The 21,956-nt window shown below is 49.1% G+C and overlaps 2 protein-coding genes and 1 long non-coding RNA gene across 8 annotated transcripts in view; 2 read left to right on the top strand and 1 right to left on the bottom strand.

The window, feature by feature from the left end:
• Nucleotides 1-1,624: 1,624 nt before the first annotated feature.
• phf1 (PHD finger protein 1) lies at nucleotides 1,625-18,097 on the top strand. Of its 4 annotated transcripts, XM_061821233.1 has the most exons (14): nucleotides 1,625-1,934; nucleotides 2,033-2,114; nucleotides 4,230-4,316; nucleotides 4,946-5,040; nucleotides 6,371-6,519; nucleotides 6,594-6,689; nucleotides 8,677-8,745; nucleotides 8,829-8,952; nucleotides 9,996-10,063; nucleotides 10,239-10,370; nucleotides 13,144-13,222; nucleotides 13,626-13,741; nucleotides 14,048-14,134; nucleotides 15,048-18,097. In XM_061821233.1, exons 1-14 carry the CDS (start codon nucleotides 1,857-1,859, stop codon nucleotides 15,334-15,336), a joined length of 1,551 nt encoding a protein of 516 aa, XP_061677217.1. In that variant the 5' UTR covers nucleotides 1,625-1,856; the 3' UTR covers nucleotides 15,337-18,097. The 4 variants fall into 4 exon arrangements, with proteins under 4 accessions (XP_061677217.1, XP_061677216.1, XP_061677218.1 ...); XM_061821232.1 differs by having other exon boundaries at nucleotides 1,625-2,114; XM_061821234.1 differs by lacking the exon at nucleotides 14,048-14,134 and having other exon boundaries at nucleotides 1,625-2,114.
• On the bottom strand, nucleotides 11,529-19,613 carry LOC133501457 (uncharacterized). Of its 3 annotated transcripts, none has more exons than XR_009795186.1 (3): nucleotides 19,313-19,613; nucleotides 19,002-19,148; nucleotides 11,529-12,475 (listed from the first exon to the last, which is right to left on the bottom strand). It is a non-coding gene; the product is annotated as an uncharacterized LOC133501457 (long non-coding RNA). The 3 variants fall into 3 exon arrangements; XR_009795184.1 differs by having other exon boundaries at nucleotides 11,529-12,363; nucleotides 19,313-19,605; XR_009795185.1 differs by lacking the exon at nucleotides 11,529-12,475 and adding an exon at nucleotides 18,237-18,926 and having other exon boundaries at nucleotides 19,313-19,608.
• Nucleotides 19,614-20,060: 447 nt separating this feature from the next.
• Nucleotides 20,061-21,956, top strand: part of syngap1b (synaptic Ras GTPase activating protein 1b) — a 77,067-nt gene continuing 75,171 nt past the window's right edge. The window contains 1 exon segment of the mRNA XM_061820539.1: nucleotides 20,061-20,088. Within this exon segment, the coding sequence (XP_061676523.1) occupies nucleotides 20,067-20,088 (22 nt within the window). The 5' untranslated portion in view covers nucleotides 20,061-20,066.

A 21,956-nucleotide genomic window follows, 5' to 3' on the forward strand; every position in this document is an offset into this window, starting at 1 on the left:
GAACTGCAGATCTTTTCAAAATCCAAAAACAGCCTAGCTAGCATTTATTAATATCAATAAATAGATGCTAGAGGGTCAGGTTTGCATCAAACATCCAAATTTGAACATAAATGGTCTGTATGACCTGCTAGTAGAATATTATTCAAATGATCTGAACCGTCTTCCCTATCTAACGCCATCTAAAGACTCAAATTTTAATTACTGTTTAAGAACTTGTCATGGCAACGGCCAATCAGAGACGGGAGGCGTGGCCACATGGCACACTCGTGCAGACATTTTCATTTGTCACCTGACTAGCAAAAAAAACTTAAAGAAGAATTGGACAGTTCCAGAGACAAAAAGTTGTGGCTTCAGTCAGGGATGCGAGTGCGGTGAGGCTACATTCAAATCTTGCAAACCGGTTGAAAAGTGAAATTGTTCAGAGAAAAATTCATCGTCATTTTGAGCATTTGGATAACAACATTTGTCGCATACTTTTTTCCCCGTCTCCTCTTTTTTTGTCTCGATATCAACAAAATGCTTGACGTGCAAAGGCGGCGCGACTGTTGTGGTCTCACGTTGCAGTTGGTTTGCGACACAGACGATATCTTAAATTGAGTCCGCCCAAGTGGGCAGCGGGCGTGGCGATGCCACCCGCCGCCGTTGAAGTCCAAGCGCGTCGGGCGAGTCGGCGCGTGTTCAAATATCGACCACGCCAATTCAGTGCTGCTCGACTTGATGTGCGATCGTTATTTTCCGCAATAACTCGAAGATGGTATGAAGCATCACAAAAGCCGCTGCCCGACATTCCGGCCAAGCGGCGCAATTAACGAGGCCTCGGGGGGCTCCCTAATTGGCCGCTTAATTGACCGTTTGGAGCGAGGGCGCCGGCCCCCCCCCCCCTCTCTCTCTCCCCCTCATCCATCATCATCATCGTCATCATCATCATCATCCCCCAATTTGGGGGCCCGTCCTCCCCTCTCCTCGATCTGTTTTCGCCCTCCCTCTCGATCTGCGTGTTTTATGTCTGCGTCACAACAAGTCGCTCGGAGAGAGACGGGAGAGCGAGGAGGAGGAGGAGGAGGAGGAGGATGAAGATGGCGGCTCGATACACGCCGCCGCTCGCTCGGAATTAAACGCCAAACGCCATCGGTAGCCTCGAGGGGAAGGGAAAAAAAAAATTAAAAAGCGAGAGGAGCCGCAAGCACGGCGGCGGCGGCGGCGGCGTGTTGGCTTTCCCGGTCGCCCTCCCTCCTCGCTGCTCTTCCTCTTGACTGACACTTGCACGCGTGCACGAGCGGCCGGCGGCGACGACGACGACCATGACGGCGACGCACATGCGGCCCGGCCGGGAATCGGCTTGACCCCCGCGGAAAAAGGACGGACCCGAGGAATTAGGGGAGGGAGGGGAGGGGGGGGGGGGGGAGTGAGTCGCACTCGAGCGGAGGTAGGCCGGATGGCGCCCGGGCAAGTTTTGCTGCTCATCAAAGTGTTTTGTCGTCATCGTCATCGCCGCCGTCACCGTCACTATCATCATCATCATCGTCATCGTCATCGTCGTCATCATGCGGCGCATTCGCATCGGCGGTCATCTTTGCTCGTCTATTCTTCATGCTCATCTCCCACCCTGCACCCTGCACCCCCCCCCCCCGCCCCACCGAAAAAAAAAAAAAAAAAAGAGAGAGAGAGAGGGGGGAGACGTTTAACCCCACTGACGACGTATCCGGCTGGAAGAAAGGAACGGGAGGGGGAGGGGTGAGGGGGGGGGGGGTTGTAAACACCTCCTCTTCCTCCCGCTCGTCTTCCTCCCGGCACATCCCCTCGTCAAGTGGTTGTTGAGCGCATCAATCTGATTTTTCCCATTTGCGGGTGCTAGGATGGGGGGGGTCAGCGAGGGGGACGACGTGCTGGCCAGATGGAGCGACGGGCTGCTCTACCTGGGCAACGTCAAGAGGGTAAGCCCCCCCCCCCCCCCCCCCACCCGCGGGGGCTTTTTGTTTGTTTGTCGCCGCGCGAAGGCCGACGGCCGCTTTCAACCGCTGTCCGCCCGCAGGTCGACGGCGTCAAGCGATGCTGCCTCGTGAGATTCGAGGACAACTCCGAGTTTTGGGTCCTGAGGAAAGACATCCACTCCTGTAAGGAAAAGCCACCATTTCTCCCAAGGCCTCGCACGGGCGCTTCGCGCATACCGCCGAGTCGTCGTTTGCCTCTTTCGCTTTGCCCAACTATGGCAGTCGTCGTATCCTGATCAGTTTCCGTTCAGAAGCCCAAACCGAATGAAAACGCTCCACGTCAAAAACCTCAACTGGAATAAACAGGCCCGATCGAATTGGAATTTGATTTGGATTCACATTTGTCATGTAAGACCCGAATCGGAACACTTGGTTGCGTCTACGAGCTTGAAAAGATGGCGGCTCCGACCGAAGCTGATCTGCGACCGCTTGTTTTTCATCAAAGGAGAAAAAAAATGCCAAGTCGAAGATGGACGTCCGTATCTTGCTAAACTACGTGAAGTTGACGTGAATCTGCGCATGCCGCACGCCTGAAAAATGTCAGTTCCGATAAAACGATTCACACCAAATGCGCCCGATCGGACGTTCGCTCGTCACGTCGACGGTTGAGCGGAGATCTTCAATCGAGACTACAAAAACATCTCCGCGTAAACCCGTCATTAAGAATAACTGTTTTTTTTTTTAATTGGGATTATCACGATATTCACAAGTTGGGGAAAGCTTACAAAGAACGTTAAACAGACACTGGCAGCTTTTCCTGATGGAGATGATAATTAATAGTAACATGTAATAAAACACCATAGACATATTTCACCACGAGCCGGGATCGTTTGTTAGCGTATTGCTAACCTTCGATGTATCTTGCGAAACCGCAGCATTAGGAAGAATATTGACTTAATTTTGGCGTCATATTCCAGCGCTTCTCTGAATTGCCGCTCGGTGCTTGAATAGTTTGTGTAGAAACGTGCAATTGTTTGAAAACCCGGAAAAGACCCCAGTTAATATTCTGGTTTTGTGCAGGTGAAGCAACTTTAGAGCCCAGGCGAGAGCAATCGGGGTTGCTCTCTTTTGGTGGTTGCAAAATTACATTTAGAACCAAGTACTGCACACTTGGACTTGGACTTGGACTTTGAGCTTATTTAAAAAGGACACACTGTCAACATCGGAAACCTTTCAGTTTGGCAGCAGCAAGTTAGGATTCTACATAGAGTACTACAATTTCAATTTCTGTATTATTAGTCAAGAATATATACATAAGTCTCGTTAAATTAACTCTCTACATGTGTGGAGCACTATTTGTGTTCAAGTAGCCGTTGCTCAAAGGGCTGGAAAACTGAGCGTATTGACGCTAACCATTAGCATGTGACAGCAGCAAGTTAGGATTCTACATAGAGTACTACAATTTCAATTTCTGTATTATTAGTCAAGAATATATACATAAGTCTCGTTAAATTAACTCTCTACATGTGTGGAGCACTATTTGTGTTCAAGTAGCCGTTGCTCGAAGGGCTGGAAAACTGAGCGTATTGACGCTAACCATTAGCATGTGACAGCAGCAAGTTAGGATTCTACATAGAGTACTACAATTTCAATTCTGTATTATTAGTCAAGAATATATACATAAGTCTCGTTAAATTAACTCTCTACATGTGTGGAGCACTATTTGTGTTCAAGTAGCCGTTGCTCGAAGGGCTGGAAAACTGAGCGTATTGACGCTAACCATTAGCATGTGACAGCAGCAAGTTAGGATTCTACCTAGAGTACTACAATTTCAATTTCTGTATTATTAGTCAAGAATATAGACATAAGTCTCGTTAAATTAACTCTCTACATGTGTGGAGCACTATTTGTGTTCAAGTAGCCGTTGCTCGAAGGGCTGGAAAACTGAGCGTATTGACGCTAACCATTAGCATGTGATGATCATTTGCATTATACGTTAGCGTCGGTCAGCACGCCGAGCAATCAGAGGAAAGGGGGTGCGGTCTTAGCCAAATATGGACAAAGTGGATCCAAAAGCGGCTTTTGTGGACGCTCACGTGCCAAAATCAAGATGTCGTTTGAAATGAACGTCGACGTTCGAGCGTCACTACCAAGGTCGAAATAGATCGAAAGGTGCTAAGCGCGCATGAAAGGGGCGGTCCACATGTGAAGGAATACTTACTTGCTGTCCAGAATCATTTTTCTTTGCTCTCTCTTCCCCTTCTTCTTCTTCTTCTTCTTCTTCTTGTTTGTCTCCAGTCGCAGCCGGCGTGGAGGAAGTTTGCTGTATCTGCGACGCTCCGCCCCTCAAAGAGCCCCTCGTAAATTGTCTGAAATGTCGCCACGGTAAGGAGGAGCGCCCAATCACGCGCCGTCAACTTCTTGCAGCGCCGACCTGGAAAAAAATCGGAAAATGATCAAAGTGCTGTCATAAATGATCATAACGGCAGAAGGGAAGCCAATGACAATCTTTTTTTTGTTGTTGTTGGGGTGGGGGGTGGGGGGGGGGATTCGAGGGGGAAGGTACGATGTGAAGTGTCAGAATGTTGATTGGTGCGTGATTGACGGTACTGCCTTCCCACATTACCCATCATGCACTGCACGGCCGCTTTTCTCAAAAAATGGATGCGCTTTACAGCATAGACATCTGACATGAATAGGCAGAAACAGACGCCGCCATGTTGCATGTGTCAAATTAGAGCCATGGCCGAAGATGCTGAGATTTTAATCATCATCAAAGTCAAAAGCCAATAAAAATATGACGTTGAGCATCGCAGTGCAAAGGCGGGAGATTAGCTCAGGTTTTGTCGGACAAACATGGTGTGTGTGTGTGTGAACGGGGGGGGGAACGGTAGGCTGCTAAATGGACTTGCTGCACCCAGGACGCAAGTAGTAGTGGTGTAAAAGGCCGCTAAAGACGGGAGCCGGCCGCTCTGCGCGCAAAATGCCACTGAAAGGTCGCGCCCTCCTTCCAGGTTATCACGCCGAGTGCCACACGCCCAGCATCGAGCCGGAAGCTGACAGCGACTCGTGGATCTGCCGCCAGTGCGTCTTTGCCGTAGCGACCAAGGTCGGAACGCTCATCTCACGCATTCCACCCCGTAAACGCTCTCGCGTTCGCTCCGCCTGCGCGAGTCGAGAAGGGCGCTCGCAAAATACACCAGATCATCATGAGAATGGAGGTAACCGCCATTCGGGACGTTTACCGTCTCGCTTGGAAAGACAGAAAATATTAGAAAGGCCTCTCGTTATGATTGGACGGCAGCTCTTCTTCACGCCTGCAACCAAACTAAAAAAAAAAAAAAAAAAAAACAACTCTGGCTACACTCGTCTCTTGACTGCCTGAATATAGCCTAGCGCCACTAGGAGGAACGTAACAGGTGGTTTGGATAGTCGGAAGACGGAAACAGCCACTGGTGCGCTTTCAACTGCTTTATGAAGCAAACGGGAACAAAATTCAGCAATCAAAAGGACGTTTGTCAGCGTTAGCGTAAACTGACGCCATCGCTGAACAGCACTTTGGCGAAAGCTAAAGCGAGTACAGCGGCTGTACTCATAGCCGCAGTCTGAGTTGCCACGTCCAAGAATGTGCTGATGATGGACAGAGGAACAATTCCTCACTGTTTGTTTGCATGAGGCTAGAAAGTGTAAACAATACATTTGATTTCAACGAAGAGGCCTTATTTCAGCCAAATAAATCAGCCGGACGAACACCTCGCTACCGATAAGCAAGGCAGCAAAAGTGCCCATGTAAGTACAAGGACAGGTACAAGTTGGTACCTTGACTTGCAGTACTGGAACTGCAAGGTTCTTGTTGTGTACTGAAAACTTTTGGGTTTCAGATCGAAAGATGAATATGAGAGCAACGTTCAGAATTCCAGCTTTTATTGTATGCTTTTTACATCTGGATGCGTGAAACAACTCAGGGCAGAGAAGCGCTCGTTGGAAGCCACCAATACCGAGTACGGCTCGCACCAGCACATTCGATGCATGAAATTTCAACGCACACAACGGTAGATAAGTGAATTCTTCCTCGATGCACTGAGGTGTCGTCAAACTGCCGCGGTGCAGCGCCGACTACTGGCGAGGAGGACTTCATGTCAGATTTGTATCAGTGGCTTGCATCGGCAGCCCGCACCAGAACCCGATCTTTTAAAGTAAGGCCGGCACCGGCCCACCACACTGATACCTCGTATCGGTACTCGCCCGTCCGTCCCTACTGGAGCCACGTTCTTTACGCCACGCGACCATCCTGGGAAGGTTGAAGTCTCGAGCGGTTTAAATTACACATGCTAAGGAATACAAGTAAAAAGTGGTCAGAAACTAAATCCTCTGGCGCAGATTCTGGAAAATTCTACCACGTGCCCCCGTCTTCAAATTGCTTTTTTTTCCCCCCGCAGCGAGGTGGCGCCATCAAGCGTGGGCGCTTCGCCCGCCTCATGCACTTCATGAAGCTGCGGCTGCCCTATCAGCTGACGTCTTTGGACTGGGACGCGCAGCATCTGTCCAATCAGCAGCAGTGTTACTGCTACTGCGCCGGACCCGGAGAGTGAGTGAGCCGGCGAAGTTCTGCCGAATTCTGCGGAATGAAATCCATCCGTGTTGCTTTTTGCCGGCGTGAAGGTGGAACCTGAAGATGCTTCAGTGCGGGAGCTGCGGCCAGTGGTTCCACGAGGCCTGCACTCAGTGTCTGAGCAAGCCGCTGCTCTACGGGGACAGGTAAGGAAGCGGCCCTTGGAAATTGTGCCGCAAGTTGGTAGCGGCTCTTGATTTCTCGTCTTCCACCTTCACAACGTCCCGGATTTTACGGGCCCAAAGATTCGTCCGCAAACCGATCGAATATACGATTGACCGACGATGAGCGATCCATGCAACAATGATCTCTCACTTCAAAGTTTCCAAATTCTTGGCGTTTGGGCCACTCAACAGCAAGCATGACAAATTAGATGTATTGTAATATTAAAGTAGACTGTCATCAAACTAAGAACGTTTCAAACATTTTGCACGAGCTGGGAACTGAATCAGAATCAATTATTATTAGTCACGGGGGAAATGTCTTTATTATCAGATGGACAGCGCAGAGTTAATGAATGAGGACAATGGGAGAGAAGGAAAAGTTGAAGAGGAAAGTGTGAATGACCAGGAGGGGGCAATGATTAGTCAGGGGGAAGTTAGAAAGGAACTGAACAGGATGGAAAATGGAAAGACAGTCGGTCCTGATGACGTACCAGTGGAGGTATGGAAGCCATTTGGAGAGGTGGCTGTGGAGTTTTTGACCAATTGTTCAAGAGAATACCAGCGGGACAGATGACGTGACAGAAGAATGGAGGAAAAGTGTATACTAGTTCCCATTGTTTAACAACAAAGGCGACGTTCAGAGCTGCGGAAAGTGAAAAAGAAAAAAAAAGATGATGGGCCACACGATGCAGTGACGGGAAGGAGTAGCGGAGGCTCGACTCAGGACTGAAGGAAGTACCTGCGAGCAACAGGAGGCTTTCATGCCGAGAAAGAGGACCGACCGCAGATGCAATATTTGCCCTCGAGGATGCTCGTGGAAAAGTACAGAGAAGCTCAGAAGGAGCGACGACGTGTCTTCGGAGACCCAGAGAAAGCCCACCACAGAGTACCAAGAGAGGAACGTGAGCCAGTCCCGTGTGGCGGAATAGTACAGGACGTGTTCGAGGGCGGCAGAACAGCGCTGAGGTGTGCCGTAGGCGGGTCGGAAGAATATGAGGTGCCACATGAGAACGTTTCACCTTTGACCTCGTGGAGGAGTGACAGACGGCCACGCTGGGCCGCCTCGCCGCGACTTTGCTTTGCCCTCGTGCCCAATATAACGGATTCAGCCATTTGATCGGGGCCGCCGGTCGGGGTGGGCGCGGCGTTATCAGCCCCGGCGATCGGGAGCCCCGCCCGTCGGCGCGCGCTGATTGACAGCCAGAGAAAAGGCGAACGAAGGCGAGCTGGCGTTCCGTCCGACATCTGCCAGGCGGCGGATGGGAGGAAGATTGAAGAGCGAAGCCCGCGCGGAATGGTCAACACGCCGGGGTTGGTCACGTGCCATTCATTTGCCGGCGCCGCACGCGTTTCAGATGCATTGTTGCCGTGTCAGCCGAGATCCGGGGTCACCCGCTGGACAGTTGACATCGAAGCAAAACAGCGTCGTCGTGTCGGGATGATGGCGGCGCCGCTTCCGTCCGGCTGAAATTCTTTTGAAGCGTTCAAAAGTTGTTTTCAGCACGTTCGTCCGAAGTCCGGCCACGACGCGCTGCGTAGTTTTCACTGGATCTGCTGCCGTGAATTGAAGTAACAAAAAAACCCGGCAGATGGTTCTGACAAAAGGCGCGAGGATTGGTGTTGGCATCTCGCCCGTGCGGAGTTTGGATGTTCTTTTCTCCGTTGACTTCGCTTACCTCTCACATCTCCCCAAAAAACGGGCAGACTGTAAATTGCCCGTAGGTGTGTTTGTCTCTATGTGGCCTGCGATTGGCTGGCAACCAGTCGCCCAGAGATACCTGGTATGAGCTCCATCACTCCCGCGACCCTTGTGAGCATGAGCGGCTCAGATAACGGATGGATGGTGATGGAAAATAGTTACAATTTCAAAGATGACTTTTAGGCTCTCCTGTCTGTTTTTTTATGGGCTGTAAAATTGTAAATGTAAATGGGATTGTCTAAGTGGGTGTTTTCTATGCGTCTGTTTCAGGTTTTATCAGTTCCAGTGCTCCGTGTGTAACAAAGGACCAGAGACTGTCAAAAGACTCCCCATGACCTGGTGAGGTTTTGGACGATTGTCTGCCGCGATTGCGTCCAGGCCCTTCGGTGTGCGTTAACCGCCGCTCTTTCCTTGCCACTCAGGGTGGACTTGGCCCACTTGGTGCTCTACCACCTGTCGCTGTGCTGCAAGAGGAAGTACTTTGATTTCGACCACGAAATCTTGTCCTTCACCAACGAGAACTGGGACTCGTTGCTTCTGGGCGCGGTACTGTGCATCCTCCGCTCAAAAGCACCATGATGAAATCCTGTGAAATGCAGCGCCCCCCCTTGCCGTGTAGACTCGAAGCCCATTAACCGTCATTAAAGTTGAACTCAAAAGCGTTCGAAAAGCCCAAACTTGACGACAGCTTGGAAAGAGAAAATGGCACCATTACGAGAGCACAACTTTTTTCCCGAAATTAGTAGCACCAGCAAAAGCCAAACTCTCCCAACCTTTTGGCACTCCAGTGAACCCCCTGTTTACACATCGTAGGTAAAGCGCACGCACCCAACAGTGATGCTAACACCAAGTTAGATACCGAATGGAGACCCGAAAATCCGGGCACGTACACAAGCCGAGGGTTGGGAACCCCCTCACCTCATCCGGACCTTAAAAGCGAGGCAATTTACAAAACCGTAGCCGTAGCCAATCTGGCCCTCGCAAGCAACCGCCCCGGAGACCAAGGGATGTCCCTGAACCGCACCTTGAAACCTATGCATGTACCAGAGTTATTTTTGACTTGACCTTCCAGTTATCTCGAGGAAATCCAGACCAAGTGAAGCCCGTTTATGGCGAGGGACGTGTTCCAGAACTGGCCTCTCTCAACGTTCCCCTTTTTGAGGGTTCCTCGGGCCCACGTTCTCCTCGCTCACTCACCATTCTCCAAACGAGAGCCAAAGTGTGCTCGCTTCAAGCGTTTTCCTGAAGTTTACGATAAAACTGACCCCTAAAACCAAAGACAGCCGAACATCGTGAAATTAAACTTGAACGCGTTCAACTTCATAGCTGACGTACAATATGAAATGTCATAGATGGGCTCACGTAAAAATACAAAGTAATTCCAAACCTTTAAAAAAAAAAACAAACACGCTCAGAGCAGCAACACGTACAAACGGAGCGTACGACAAAAGTGCCAGCCATATGATTTTCCCTAAATTAATCTTGCTGAAATCGGCCCGCAACCCTGAATGGGGAACTCGTGCGCAATTGCAGGAGAAGGAAGTAGAATCCAAGTTCCCGATCCACAACGACTTTTGTCGTCCGTGCAGCTCTCCGACACGCCGAGGCAAGAACGATGTCACAACCTCCTCAACGCGCTCAACGCCCACAAGGAGCGGTGAGACGCCCGCCGCATTCCACCTTCACTTTTCAACAAGTCCACGAATTCCGCAACATTTCGGTTCCAAATTCGCAGCAATCCTTTCTCAAGCGGGTTTCAGTCGCCGCGTCTTTTTCTTTGGGCGCCGAAAGAGGACCAGGATCCTACCTCACAAGCTTCTTTTGGCACGCAGGTTCGTCTCCGGGAAAGAAATCAAGAAGAAGAAATGTCTTTTCGGGCTGCAGGTTCGAGCCCCGCCGCCGCTGACGTCCGATTCGTTGCCCCTCATCACCGAGCCGCCTGTCAACATCTCCCACCGCAGAAGGTCGTTGTTTGTTTTTGTCCATTGTTCAGTTATTTCTCTGCCACTTTTTGTTGCTCTGTCTGTCAATCTTACAGGATTGTCATAACTGATTTATTTTCTTTCGAGATGATATTTAACATACCAGGCCAAAATTAACGCACGGCAGACGCCAAAAGCGGGTAAACGCATCATTTGCCACGTGCAGCACAGAGGGCGAGTCAACGTTTGTTGCGTAGGGTTATCATTTTGGTGGATTTGTCCTTTGTTCCTCTGCTGTCTGCACATAAACGTATGTCCACAGGCATAATTGCCCCCCCCCCCCCAGAACCCCCATGTATAATACGCAGCCCCAAAGTCAACCTCAGTAATTTTGGAAAACCCTTCTCCCCGTGTATAATGCATTTTTAACACTCTATCCTTTTGCTTCTACCCATACAATCAACACAGGAAGTGTTCATTTGTTTAAAAGGATTATTCTGAAGTTAAGCACTTATTTGAATGTGTAATATTTTTGTATGAACTTGCTCTTATTTTGAAATTCACAGTCCTACTAGTTAACTTTGGACAATGCTTGTGTCAGTAATATAACATTTCAATTAAAACAGAAATTACATTTTCAGTCCAAACAGTTAAATAATACAAATGAGGCCACAGTCATTTTTTTTTTTTTTGTCCTCGAGGATTATAAATTCAATCACAACAGCAGAGTTTAATTAGCTCGAGTTTTTTGGGTCCTACGGTCCAATGCACCGTCAAGGCACAGCAGAGACGATGACGATCAGACGATGGCGGTGACGGTGACGGTCAGACAATGACAATCAGGTGACGACCATGTCGATCAGACAATGACGACGACGGTCAGACGATGACAATGACTGCGACGGTCAATGATGACGATGACAATCAGACGATGGCGGTGACGGTGGCGGTCAGACGACGACAATCAGGTGACGACCATGTCGATCAGACAATGACGACGACGGTCAGGCGATGACAATGACTGCGACGGTCAATGATGACGATGACAATCAGACGATGGCGGTGACGGTGACGGTCAGACGATGGCGGTGACGGTCAGACGATGGCGGTGACGGTGACGGTCAGACGACGACAATCAGGTGACGACCATGTCGATCAGACAATGACGACGACGGTCAGACGATGACAATGACTGCGACGGTCAATGATGACGATGACAATCAGACGATGGCGGTGACGGTGGCGGTCAGACGACGACAATCAGGTGACGACCATGTCGATCAGACAATGACGACGACGGTCAGGCGATGACAATGACTGCGACGGTCAATGATGACGATGACAATCAGACGATGGCGGTGACGGTGGCGGTCAGACGACGACAATCAGGTGACGACCATGTCGATCAGACAATGACGACGACGGTCAGACGATGACAATGACTGCCACGGTCAAATGATGACGATGACGGTCAGACGATGGCGGTGACGGTCAGACGATGACAATCAGGTGACGACCATGTCGATCAGACAATGACGACGACGGTCAGGCGATGACAATGACTGCGACGGTCAATGATGACGATGACAATCAGACGATGGCGGTGACGGTGGCGGTCAGACGACGACAATCAGGTGACGACCATGTCGATCAGACAATGACGACGACGGTCAGACGATGACAATGACTGCCACGGTCAAATGATGACGATCAGACGATGGCGGTGACGGTCAGACGATGACAATCAGGTGACGACCATGTCGATCAGACAATGACGACGACGGTCAGACGATGACAATGACTGCCACGGTCAAATGATGACGATGACGGTCAGACGATGGCGGTGACGGTCAGACGATGACAATCAGGTGACGACCATGTCGATCAGACAATGACGACGACGGTCAGACGATGACAATGACTGCGACGGTCAAATGATGACGATCAGACGATGGCGGTGACGGTCAGACGATGACAATCAGGTGACGACCATGTCGATCAGACAATGACGACGACGGTCAGACGATGACAATGACTGCGACGGTCAAATGATGACGATGACGGTCAGACGATTAGACGATGACGGTCGGGCGATGACGCTACGGCTATAACGCTTTCGCACGATTGTCTACGTTGACGCAGCAACTCTGTCACGCGCGCAACAACAAGACGATGATGATCAGGACGATGACGGGTCATTCCAAACGTCTTCCACCACATAAAAACATTTTTTTTTACCAGTGCTATTGCCATCAAATATTTTTAGTACAAGTTATTCCATTGATTGCTCAGTAAATTGGATAAAATTGATGCCTCAACATTTAACCATGTTTTCAGATTTCCCTTTTTTTTTTTTAAAACCTTTTTTTGTATCAAGCAAAGTTGACATTTTTCTCAATATGACACAAGAGGGAGAGATGATGAACTTGTTAACCCTTTAGAAACTGAAAGCGGCTGATTAATGCGAACAAACGAAAGGCTGCTAGTTCAACTACAGTTCAGTTACACGTTACTCATAAATGCAAATGACCATTATTTTCATCATGGATTAACTGAGTTTAGGTTTTTTTTTTTTTTTCAGTCCCTCCCTCCCCGTTCCAGTCAGTCTGAAAATAGGTCGAGTCTAGTCTAAAATTGTAGGAAGTAAGTAAGACGGTGCAGATGTCTTATTTTTGAAAAATAACAAAAAACAAAAGCCAAACATCATGCTCTGCCAATTTCCACCAAAATAGGAGAACGTCTTTCTTCTTCTTCTTCTCCTCCCCAGCTTATGAGCATGGTAACGAACGCGCCTGTCGCCGTCTTTGCGTTTCAGCCCGCTGTCGCCGCCCTGCCAGAGGAGGTCGTCCGGGCCCGAGGCCCGCAAGTCAAAGCGGCGCATCACCGAGACGCAGGTCAGCGCCTCGGCTGTCCAAACAAGCCGTCAATCTGTCACACGAGTCACCTTTCGCGCCCGCCGAGAACGACGTTCCGAGCTTCTCGCAAAGCCTTCGTCTGCCTCAAATATCGCCGCCGTGGCGTGTGAAGTTGGTCGACCAAATTAGGATAAATCGTCAAATAGTTGCGCTCGACCAATGAACGCTTTGACCGAGTAGGTTTTGAAAGGCGTCTGGGAAGTTCAAGCTCCCGCGTGACAACCAGACGTCGGTAGATGAAGGCGTTGTAAGTCGAAGGAGCCAAGCCCCCCCCCTTACTCTTTCTTCACCGTGCATACCACCACCCACAGTTTGCACTCGAGCACAAGTGGAGTGGCGTGATGACGACGCCCAATTTGTGTTTTGTCCGTCTCCTTTCAAGGCCTGTCCGCCCCCGGTTTTGTCCAACCCTATGGAGCTGCTGCCTTGTTGCCACGGCTACGTGGGAGGGGACGGCCTGTACACCCCCGGGAGGTCCGAGGAGGAACTGCACCTGAGGTGATGCGGGTTCGCCTTCTTGTCGTTTAGGCCAGTCGGGCTCCGCTGACGACGTCTCCCGGAAAGATCAAACATATTCCGTTTCATTGGAGACCATTTGGAGGCTCCTCAGCACCATCGCGACACAAACAAATTTTCATTTTGCAAAATTGGCCTGGAAATGTGTGCGGACGCCCGCCTACCTGCGCCCACTTCAGCTGAAAATGTTGGTCTCCTGAAGGGGGGCAACACTTGTTTGTGCACTTGCCTAATTGGATGGAGTCTAATTTGTCAACTTTGCCCACGCGGATTGTTTTTCTCCCGCAGTTCTCCTCCGAAACGGATGTACGCGCTGTACCACACGGCGTGCAACAGAAACGCGGCGCTCTCCAGAGGTCTCCAACACTGTAACAGGTTTTTGCGCTCCCATGGTCATGCGATCATCGTCCAAACCGCACACGAGCGTTTGCGCCCTTCGTACCGGGTTCCGCGGCGGCTGAGGTCGGGCCTACCACGACGAATCCGCGCAACATTCCTTCTGTCCATTTTCGCTCAGCAATCGAAAAACAAGAACGTGACTGGCGCTCTTTCACGTTTGAATTCTAGGCTCAGAGCCCCCCACCCAAAATTATCAATCAGAATATTTCCTCGGTTGGGTCGATGCATGCTGGAAGTTCATCGGCAAAGACACGCTAGCCTGTTGAGCCGCACGCGGTTAGGTTCGGCCCGGTTTTTGTTTCGCCGTCTGCTCGCGGGATGGCGATTGGTCGCGTCGGCTGGCTCCACGAACAGCCACGGAGATGCGCTCCGGCATTGCTACGCGGTGACCGTGAACCGGAATGACCGCGAACCGGTCAACCCAGCAACAGACTGCGGAGTGCGTGGCTCTACGTACACGACACTGAGCAGTTCCGTACCGTGTGTACACACGCGATAAAATGATGACTTTCATGGAGAGCATCTCTCTTCCACCCCCCACAGCAGATCCTGTCTTGGTCAGTGGGATGATTTAAAAAGTATCCAATAATAATGATGATGATGATAGTCATGCCTTCATGAATTCAGCAAAAATTGCATTAGACCAGCAGTCTACCTACCGTACTACGCCGCCGGACGTAGACGTGGTCCCAGCAGGCCTGAATTTAGGCCACCAAATCGTCCTTGCGCCGGTACGCCCGACTTTTGTCGCAGACGTGGCTGCAAAATTGACAAATACGCTCGGCGCCGGTTTTTGCCCTCCGCCGTAGATGCGTCGCTTCCGAAAATACAGCCCATAAAGTTGCGTCGAACCGCCTTGACTTTCCGACTCTTCTGGTTCCTCCCCCAGCATGGACGACGGCTGCAGACTCCCCCCGCCCTGCTTCCCGTACCCCCTGGACTCCAGCGACCACCACCAGCCGGGACAGAAGCAGCCGGAACCCATCCTGCTACGCGATCTGCCGCCTCTCCCCCAGGCGGATGCCGTCGGGGGCGGCGTGGCCCGGGAGGGGCTGGAAGACGGGACGCTTGCCAGGAGCTGGGGCGGGGGCGAGGCGGTGAGAATCCTGGCCAGGCGGGTCATGCCGGACGGGAAGGTGCAATACCTTGTGGAGTGGGACAACGTGGGCTTGTACTGACCTCCACGCGCGGACTCTTTTGTACTTGCCGCGAGGAAACGCCGGCTTTAAGTTAAGATGCTAAATGTGGGAAAGACTGGCGGGCGCCGGGGGAGGGGGCGGGGGCGGGGGCGGAACAGCACACGTCGCAAAAATCCAGGTCGCTGTCATGGTACCGTCCCGATCCCACGTCCGTTCAACCTCACGACTCTCGACTCGATGTTCCTCTCGCTGGTGTTTCTTGGATATTTGTACTGTTAACTTTGGAATATGCCTTTGCCATCTGCCATCTTTTACCGGGACAGGATCGTGTTCAACCTCCAGCTGCTTCGTTTGCGTCGCATCGAGCGGGACGGGACGGGACGATCGACTTTCAACTTTTATAGAAGCCGCCAGTGGGTCAAAAAAAGAAAAATACTTTCAAAAAGCTGAGGCCTTGCCTTGAGATACGAGTTCAATTCTGTGACACTTGTACCTCAAATCAATTTGCCCCATTGAAGTGCATGAAAATGCCAAAAATTCCTTCATCAGAGACAAAGCAAAACATTTTTATCAAGTGCTTTATAAAAACATACAGGAATGACAGTGGAGAAAAAAAAAAAAAAAAAAAAAACGGAATTTTGTCACAAATTGGGCAAATATTACAGCAGCGGTAAGGCGTTTTTTTTTTTTTTCTCTTTTCCAGAAGATAAAGCACACGAGTATTATTTTATGAAGTGCGATTCTCCATTGTGTGGGTTCAAATATCCGTCGCTTACAGGCTCATAAAACCTTTTTAACAAGTGGACAAGGTACGAACTACTTCCTGAAGACAAAGAAGCTACGTGTTGCTTTGAAGTACACAACATGCAGTTAAATCTTTGACAGTAAAAGTCAAGTTTTAATTCGCGAGCAAGTAAAGCAAAAACCTCATCTGAAAACTAGCTCGTATCTGGAAAAGCTCGCAGGCGGGGGCCGCTCGTATCTCGAGGCGGCGCCGCCCTTTTGGTGCTGGGATCTCGTCGAGTGACGCTGAGCCACAATCAGATGGTTTCTGTGACGGTGAAAGCAGCTTTTGAAGGTTTGAAACCGCTTGTCCGTCTTCTACGGTTTGACTAAAGTCGTGTTTATACCTCACTTTGGGGGTCCTCGGTTACCTTTGGAGCGCCGTTCCCACGGCGACAACGCGGTCCCAGTAACAGACTTCTGTCGGAAAACTTGGAATGACACGAAATACTTTCCTCGCAAAAGGGATTGGCTGAAATTTCGGGACGAACTGAAAATGAACTTTGAACCTTTCCGGGACGCCGTTTAAACGCGCGCGTCCAACTGTCCAACGTTTCCCTACATGTCAGCAATTTGAACGGCACGAACTTTTCCACGACGCCAGTCTCTTTGCAGAGAGATGCCGACGGCCGTCGCAGTTCAGTCGCAAAACGAAAAATGAGAAGTATCGGTCCAGGAAAGCTCCATTTTGAGCTCAGCTCTTTGCTGTCAGAATTTTGGAAAAAAAAAAAATAAATAAGAATAATAATAAAATAAAAATTGGGGCCTGCATTTCAACGTTGAAATTGTCACGCACGCGTCTGCGCTAAAAAGAAAACGAGTCACCTGGAGGTTCGCGCGCATTTGTCCGCTTCGATGACGTCACCGAGATTGTAGCTCACGTCAACGATATTTGATACATTTTTTTTTTTGCCATACATCATGTACATTGACCTTTTTCTATTATTATTATTATTTTCATTATGCAGTTACATTGTACTGCTTATTTATTGATATATTTTCACTGGACGCTTGATGGTTCTTTGGGTTGGACAAATCAGATCAACGAAACATTGAAAAAAAATCTCAACATTCCAAACTGATTTAAAAAAAAAAAAATTCTGTTTTCAGGATGTTATGTAAGATTTTTTATTTTTTGGGGAGGGGGGTGTTTGATATTGTTCTTTGTTTGTTTGCTATTTTGGTCAACCACGTTGAGCAAACTCAAAAACTAAAACTGAGAGCGACAGAACTCGGTCGTATTTATAATATTAGTAATATTTGGTTTGCGTTGGAAAATGGAGTCTTCAACCCTGCAAGTGTTCTTTGGAGGCACACGATAAGCTCAAGGAACGACAAAGCGAACGCCGGTGTTTTTTTTTTGTTTTTTTGTGTGTGTATATTTTTTACTTTGGCGGTGAGAAGAGTGCGGTGCAAAAGTTCCAGAGTTTATATTTTATACAAAAGCTTTATTTCAGCACTGAGTTTGATACAGCACGCGCAATGTCGATTTGACTTGCCAGTTTCATCACCGACGTACGTTTTCGAAAAGTCGGCCTTCCGCCGTCGGTTTCAATCCCGCTCCGGCGTCTTTGTTGCTCTGTGCTCGAAAGTCGAAAGGCGGCCGACGGGGGGGGGGGAAGCCGCGATGTTGAATGTATTGAGTGTTTTGCCAATGGTAAATTTGTAGCCGTCATGTGCTCGTTTTAGGTTGTACTCTCACCGGATTGTTTTAGGAGGGGTGGGGGCGTACACCGGATGGAAGGGATTTATTTTGGGAGCCTTTTGTTGGTTTTGATTAGCTGTCAAATCCAAGAGCAGTTTGGTGTATTTTTGAACAAATGACCTTTCTATAAACGCTCTCTCAATTCACGTAAGAAGAATAAATGCTTTCCCTTCATATGGTGCTTTATTTTGTTCTTTCGTCATGTGCAACTGACCACCCCCCCAAAAAAAGCTTTCAATTCAAGTTCATGCAGCTTTCCTGACGTAATGTGCTCCCGTTTCTCCTGAACAAAACAGTTGCGCCGCTTTCAAAAAGTGCTGCGCTCTTTGTATATACACAATCGCTTCCAAACGACACACATTTTCACACTCGGCATCTTTTTCAACTCATCAAGTGGAGTTGTAATATTTGGAACAGATTTTCAATCTATTTTTTGGGCGGTTATTTCATCCATCCATCCATCCATCCATCCATTTTCTCAGCCACTTATCCTCACAAAGGCTGACGAAAGTGCCGGCGCCTATCCCAGCTGTCGTCGGGCGGGAGGCAGGCGACACCCGGAACTGGTCGCCGGCCAATCGCAGGGCACATGGAGGCGGACAACAGCCGAACTCACAATCGCACTTAAGGGCAATTTAGAGTCTGAAATTAATGTTGCACGTTTTTGGGACGTGGGAGGAAAGCGGAGTGCCCACCCGGAGAAAAGCCAGGCAGGGACGGGGGAGAACATGCAAACTGGGATTATTGAACCCGGGTCCTCAGAACTGTGAGGCTAACACTTTGGAGTTTGTAAAGGGGGGAAAAAAAAAAAAAAAAAAAAAAAAAGATTCAGGATTAGTTATTGATAGTGAATTTGTTTTGAAATACAATTGAAAAAAGATGTGTGTGTGTGTATGTATGTATCCATACATATCCATCCATGCAGTGCGTCACTCTCCAGTGTGGCAGTTTCTCAATTCCAGCAGTATTGAAATTTGCTTGTAGCTTATGTAAACGTGCTGCTGCCTATGACCACTGGGGGGCAATCACACTTCAACATTTCAACCAAAGCCGCGTGCTGCGTTGAGGCTCCCTCCAAAAGTCAACGTCCAAATGGTCATTTTCTTGAACCCGATGCATGTTCCAAAATTCAAACACATTGCTGTATAAAATGAGTATCATAAAAGCCAATTTCCTGGAATTGTTTACTATGACATGTTCTTATTGGCAGCCCTACCTGTGGAATGGCGAATCTCCCGCATCACGCGAAGGCAGCACCACTCAGAAGGAAACGACGCCATTTTGGCTCTTCGGGTTCTTTCGCCGCTGCACTTCCGGTTTCACTCTGCCGTCCAAACGGAGGCGATTTTCGTCTTTGAAACGCCTGCAGAGACCAAAATGTATGAGTAGGGCGCCTAACATGACACATTTGTAATGTTTTACGTGCTCGGCGCCCCAACCGGAGGCGCTCATGAGCGCTTTTCGACAACTCTGTCGGTGTGGGGAGAAAGTCGCCTCCTCCTGCTCGTTGCTGCTAGCAAAACTCACCCTCTTATCGTGGTTATTGTTGAAATATCCACTACTTGTTGCTTTAATGGCGGGTGCCAGAGCGAAGGTCAGACGATGTTGTCACTAATGTGGAGTCGAGAGAGATAAAAAGGCCACACTTCCGGATTCTCTTCCAGTTCATATTGAAACCGGAAACAGGGCCGTCAAATCTATTTCTTGACGCCCCGGCACATTTTTTTTTTTTTTTTTTGTAACTATGACACAGTGCACCCGCACTTTTCCTCGAGTCATCTCATTTTCTCGCTAGGAAAGCGCGCGCCCACTTGAAATGGGTGCGCATGCGCGCTCGGCTCTCTCGCCCACTCGTAACCCCCCCACCCCCCCCCCCCCCAAAAAAAAAAAAAATCCTCCTCACGCACACACATTTGTGCATCCTGTCTTATTTTTATATGCACCGGGAGGGAGCCGCGCGCGCTTTCGGAAAGCGGTGGTGGATTATTCTCATTATTAGTTATTATTAACATGGTGCTTATTATGACGATGATGCCGATGTCGAAGACGGCGGACTATTGGCATCGTCATCTTCATCATCATCATCATCGGCTCCCTTAGGAAGGAGTCGGTTTTTTTTTTTAATTAAGATTCTTTTTATTTATTTTTTTTTTTTTAAACTCACTCCCCCCTTTCAATCCAACATTTTCTTCCCGGAACGCCGCCGAGACTCGCCGCAACCCCCCCCACCCCCCCCACCCCCCCCCCCCCGCCCGCCACCCCCGTTCAATGCCGTTGGAACATGTCCTATGTTCCCATCCAAGGTAGGAAGGACTCCATTCCTCTCATTCTTATTCCTGCTGCATGTGGCCACCGTCGTACGTGTTGTCATCGTCCGCCCTTTCTCTCGCCCCCCTCCGGGCGACACGACGTCCCGAATTGTGCATTCGGACGCGCCGCCCGCCGGCATCGGCGACAGGTGCGTAGGTCCGTCCGCGAAGACGTGCACGCGCCACGTAGTGCCTTTGCAGGAAGGACGGTGCACGCGCGTGAAAACGCAGCGTGGGTCCATGCGGCATTCGTAGTGATGCGTTCGAGTGCCGCCGCCGCCGCCGCCGCCGAGACGACATTCCGTCGTCTTCCTAGAATGACAAAGTAGTCATACTCAAAAAGTAGCCGCACCGGGAGGAATCAGTGCACCAACGAATACATAATGACATACATGTCTGCATGTTTTTGTTCAATCAACCCTGCTGTTTTTCCGCAGATTGACTTCAATATCAGAAGATCTGAATGTAATCAATATTTTATTTATTTTTTTTTTTGGGGGGGGGGGGGTGCGCGCGCAAGATCTATCATCAAATTGGCTCCAAGTTCATCTCAGAACAGGACTGAGCGGCGGCAAAAGTATTCTGGATTCGAGTCCAAGTCCAGATTCTAAAAGAAACGAGAGCGGATTAAAGTCCGATACGCAAAAAGTAAAAAGAAAAAAAGTGTTGACTCTGAAATGTACTTTACTATGTCAACATAGACTGGGGGGGGAAAAAAAAACAAAAAACAAAGCAGTCCTTGAAATGGACTTCATTTGCAAATGTACATCGGTTATTAAAATGGGTTAAAATGACAAATTTCTTTTTCAAATATGTCATTTTAACACATCACGTGTTCAAATGTTGTCTTTTTTTCTTTTCAAATCTAAAAATGTTTGCGCGACAACAATTCATCTAGAAATCATAGGATTGTCCAAATAATCCTGACTTGCATCCCTTGAGACATTTTCGAACCTCCGGGGTGCACCAAGAGAAGGACAACTTGGACTCGCACTCGTCTTTCAAGTGAGGGCAAAGTGCAAACGAGTGCACGGAATTGAAAGTAGATCGATCAATACTGTACTTCAACGGCGAGGAGGAAAGAATAACCATCTGATTAGTCATGTTTTTTTCCCTTCCCCAAACTACTGTATCACATTTGTGTCCACTAGTGGGACAACTTTGGCAGCGTAGTAGGAAAAACTAGTGGACATGTTGGGATAGTGAAGCGCAACGGTGGCCTTGTTGGCATCTGTGCGCTACGAGTGCTACGACGGACCTTCTGGATCTTCATTGGAAGGATTTGATCATCTTGCTGTTGTTTGTAATCTGAGCATCCGCTTTGGCTACTAGTGAGGGGGGAAAATAGCGCACTAGTGTACTTTCATCAAGCCAGAAAGCTGTCTGAGCATTTTCCACCCTCATCCTCGCAATCCCTTTATTGACACAAATATGATACGACACATGCAAGGCCTAAACGTTGACTTTGGTCATCTTTGGCGGTTCTGTGCTGGCGCCTCGTGTCAAAAAAAAAAAAAAAAAAAGACGACTTGCGACGTTTTGCCAAAGGCGGAAGTCGGTTGAGCGGCAGCGACGGCGTTCAACTCGGGGAACGCGAGCGGGGCTGCGAGGCCGGTCGCGGGGTTGCTGGTTTCCTTTCAGTCCGTGTTGACGACTGAGGCTGCTCGAGATTCAACTTCGTGTCAGGCCACATGAAAGCTTTTTTTAGGAAATGGATCGTCCTCAACAAATCAATCATCATATTGATCCACTTTTTTCATAATCGGTTAACCATTCAGAGCCGCTTTGTAAAAGTGTTCAAATTGTCAAGATTATTATTATTATTCTTTCCTTGTGAATGGATTCTGATTCAGTTGCTGCTT

The sequence above is a fragment of the Syngnathoides biaculeatus genome, chromosome 5, assembly GCF_019802595.1.
Source record: "Syngnathoides biaculeatus isolate LvHL_M chromosome 5, ASM1980259v1, whole genome shotgun sequence".
NCBI classification, from domain to species: Eukaryota; Metazoa; Chordata; class Actinopteri; order Syngnathiformes; family Syngnathidae; genus Syngnathoides; species Syngnathoides biaculeatus.